The sequence below is a fragment of the Morone saxatilis genome, unplaced genomic scaffold (assembly GCF_004916995.1).
Source record: "Morone saxatilis isolate NCDOM2014 unplaced genomic scaffold, NCSU_SB_2.0 Contig24, whole genome shotgun sequence".
Taxonomy (NCBI): Eukaryota; Metazoa; Chordata; class Actinopteri; family Moronidae; genus Morone; species Morone saxatilis.
In genome coordinates, this window is record NW_023339807.1 from 649,650 (window position 1) to 653,714 (window position 4,065).

A 4,065-nucleotide genomic window follows, 5' to 3' on the forward strand; every position below is an offset into this window, starting at 1 on the left:
CTTTACCACTTTACCATAGTTTTTTTTATATCTGTATTTATTTATTTCACAAAAAATGTTGCTGTGACAAGGGAATTTCCCTGTTGTAGGATTAATAAAGTAATACAATAGAAATAACAATAATAAAACTAATAATAATAATAATTAAATAAATAATAATAATTGTAAAAATGGCTTCATTTTCCAACCATATACTGGGTACCAGGCTGTAAACTTGTTCATTTCTGCTTTAAAGATGGGCATTTTAATATATTGGAGATTTACTTACTTTTGTAGCCAGGCTCAAGTGGCCATTAAATGAACTACAGTTTTTGTTAATTCAACATTGGCTTCATTTTACAACCATGTATGTTGCTGCAAGACTACAACCCATATTTACATTTAATGTTAGGTGGCAACCTCTAGTGGTAGTAATTGTGATGGGGGCAAAGGTGGAAGTCAAGTGATGTAGTTTAAAGAGCAAAAAGGTCTGCAATGTTGTGTCCTGTGTGAAACTCAAAGTCAACATTGACTTATTTTACTTACTTAGGTTACATAACAACTTATTTCAATCCAAACCATGAGCTTTTCTTAAACATTAGCAAGTATTTTTGGTGCCTATAATAAAAACTACAACCGTTTCACAATGTAAACTATGTTAAGATCATTATGGCCCTGAGTCATAATTAGTATTTGTGTGATTGAATGTTTTGTTATGCGAGTGTTGTGTGTATGTTAACTTTATTAACTTTTATTAAGTTTGTTGTGTGTGGCACCATGGCACTGCGCTGTCCATGCTTCTGAAATGGAGTGGAGGAGATAGCCAGACAGATAGAAAGACAGAACACACCACTTTGTTTGGTTTCTTAGCTTGTTTGCTTTTTGTGGTTGTGAACAGAACTCCATGATTCCATATTCCCTCTGATTATAGCAATCCACAGACAGAAGGAAAACAACATGAAGTGAGTGCACAGTCAGACAGAGAGAAAGAAAGGATTGTATATCTGGATTGTTCTTCTCCAACTCCAACAGATGAGCTACAGTAGCTCAAATCTTAAGTTTTTTTTATCGCATTTTACAGCCACTGTAGGTTCTCCTTCATGCTTGGAAGAGGAGTGTGAAGTGAGGAACTTTCAATCTGCAACTACACAGCTATTTGCCACCAAATCCTAACACACTGGACCTCTAATTCTTAACAAAACAAAAGTTACTCTTGGATGCACGGATGAATGGATGGACAAATAGGCAGTGTAGTTCACAATTTTCACAATGTTTGTGTGTGTGCATGTCTTACGACAAAACTGTTCAGTTCTCCAACTCTCCACTGTAGCTCCTGCTTCTTGACAAAAGGTGCTGAAAGCTGACAGACTGTTGCATAGGGCAGAGGCATGGCCTTGGTACATACACAAATCAAAAACACAGTCTCTGAGGAAGGGGGTGTGGTCCAGTTTACTGTGACACTGCCTGTATGGGCAGAGACAGAGAAACAGAGCAGAGAGAGAGAGGGCACAGTCTGTAGACACCATTTAATCAGTTTTAGGACTGAGCATTGATGGTCAATATACCTAACTTCATCTAGCTATTGTTTTTTAAAATGTATCACATGTTCATTATTTCTTATCAAGCAAATGTATATTGTTGTTTTCTAACCCAGGAGGAGGTTATATAATTAATTTAATCTGAATTCCAAAGGTAGAAATGAGACATGGTGTATTTTAATTAACTAGCCCATCGCCACCACAAAAATGGTCAACATCATCCATAGGTTTCTGAAGAGCTGTTGTGAATATCACCTGACACTTAAAGCGACCATTAATTATGCTTAACTTTAAACCATAATAATTTAAACGGGTGAGTTATATATACATTTGTGGCCCAAACAGTTGTCATGAACATGAACTAGGTACCAGGTTGTAAACTTGTAATTTCTTTTAATTCCTGCTTTAAAGATGGGCATTTTAATATGCCTGCATGGGGAGGAGGTTGGGGAGGATGGATGTTGTGTTCTGTGTGAAACTCAAAGTCAACATTGACTTATTTAACTTACTTAGGTTACATAACAACTTATTTCAACCCAAACCATGAGCTTTTTCTAAACATCAGCAAGTATTTTTGGTGCCTATAATACAAACTACAACCATTTCACAACATAAACTATGTGAAGATTGTTATGACCCTGAGTCATAATTAGTATTGAATGTTTTTGTTGTGCTGTTTTCCCTTCCTGCCTACGGGTGGTGCGACCTGTTCTGTGTTTTCTAACAATTCTTAAATTATTTTGTAGCTTTAATTAAGTTTGCAGTTTTACTATGACTACTTTTATTTAAATTTACAATTTTATTTTTCCTTTTTTTAAACTGCTTTAACAACTTATCAATCTTTTAATGTATCCCATGGCAACTGTGCAGAAGTACCCACCTAAACGGTCCAGACTTGTCAGCGATGATGCCACAGTAGCGCCCCTGTTGGTAATGCAGTAGCAGTGAAGGCTCACACTCAGGACATTTACCATTAGGACAGTCACTAGTGCAGCCAGGATCTCCCCCTGCCTGTGTTCAATGACATTGTGAAAATATGCAGAGGTTACCTGCTTAAAAAATAAATAACAATAATATAAATATGTTCTTTGTTATAACTGAGTTCATATATGTTCAACTGTACACACAAATTCCACAAATTCCCTTGTAATACATTACATATGACCTCGATGCGGCGTCTATGTATATATGTCTATGACTATTACGGTCTCAGCACAGTGATTTACCATGCCACCAGAGCGCCACCTAGTGGCGATTGTGACACACGTTTTTAGTGAGCGTGGAGGACCCATTGGCGCAGCGATCGTACCAAGTTTCGTTTTAGATCATCCAAACATTGCCAATGCGGGAATCATAAATTTGTTTCTATTTTAAATTAGCACCACCTTGCTTGCGATGGCCTGAAATTGTGCATGATGCCTAAGGAAGACATGGGGAACTATGGACCCAAGCTTGGTGTCAATCGGACATACCAATGTGGAAAAATGGTCCACTGCACAGGTTGTCCTGGCTGTGTCTGCAGCCGTGGTCCTTCTGTAGTCCTTCTTGACCCCCACAGCCAATATTACTAACATAGAGGGCCAGAGCACTAACAAATGCTTCTGATGAAGGTCTATGACTGAAATTGACCTTTTTCAGTTTAGTTATTCTGCATGACTTTATTCTCCTGCCTACCTGTTCACCCAGTAGGCACACATTATGTCTGATGTATTGAGCTGGAGAAAGAGCTGTATACTTAATGTATATGTGCATCACTGAGCCTGGGCTTGGATGGAGTATGTGTTTGTTTTGTGTTTTTAGACCGACAAAAAAGTATTTTCTCAACTATATACACACCTTCCAGCTGTGTCCAAAAGCATTTATGTTCTTAGCCTGGGTGCCATCAGATTTAAGTAAGTCATCAGCAGGTTTTCCATTGTAATTTCCACACAATCCTGATAAAGAGACACAGGCAACAACAAACCAACAGCAATCACAAATTAGATAAACAACTCACTTCACATCTTTTATGGAACCACTGTTAAAGGAATACTTAAACATTTGTAGAAATACACCTATTTGCTTTCTTTCCTCTCTGCATGCAAGTACAGATCTGGAATCAAGACATTGTTAGCCTTGGCATTTAAACTAGAGGCAGGAGAAGAAAAAAAGTAGAATGAAAAACAACAAAAAACATATCAACATTTCTAAAGCAGGATCAACATGTCTTTTTATTTTCCTGAATTTAATTCTTTTAATGTATATGTGAACGCAAACCAGAAACTCACATTTTTTCACAGGCTTGTAGCAGCTTAAAATGTCTGATTTCATGAACATTGCTTTCCTTATTGCATTGTTTTTAGTTATTATTAATAATAAAACCCTATTTTGAGACACAAGTTTCACCAATTGAGAGTCCAACCAAGTGTGAAATATGGTCACAATCTGAATTAAAGCTGAATGCATCATTGCCACACCACAGCCGCGCCACGGTGAGTCGCGATACCCCCGCCCAAGCCCTCATTGTCGGAAGCGAAGGGAGACCACTCTACGTCGTCACGCGTTTCAG

At 37.7% G+C, this 4,065-nt stretch overlaps 1 protein-coding gene across 1 annotated transcript in view; it reads right to left on the minus strand.

Annotated features, from left to right (window-relative positions):
• Positions 1-4,065, minus strand: part of LOC118335676 (IgGFc-binding protein-like) — a 54,035-nt gene that overhangs the window by 28,765 nt on the left and 21,205 nt on the right. The window contains exons 13-15 of the mRNA XM_035672102.1: positions 3,354-3,451; positions 2,398-2,528; positions 1,274-1,443 (exon numbers count right to left, since the gene is read on the minus strand). Of these exons, the coding sequence (XP_035527995.1) occupies positions 1,274-1,443; positions 2,398-2,528; positions 3,354-3,451 (399 nt within the window). The remainder of the gene's footprint in view (positions 1-1,273; positions 1,444-2,397; positions 2,529-3,353; positions 3,452-4,065) is intronic.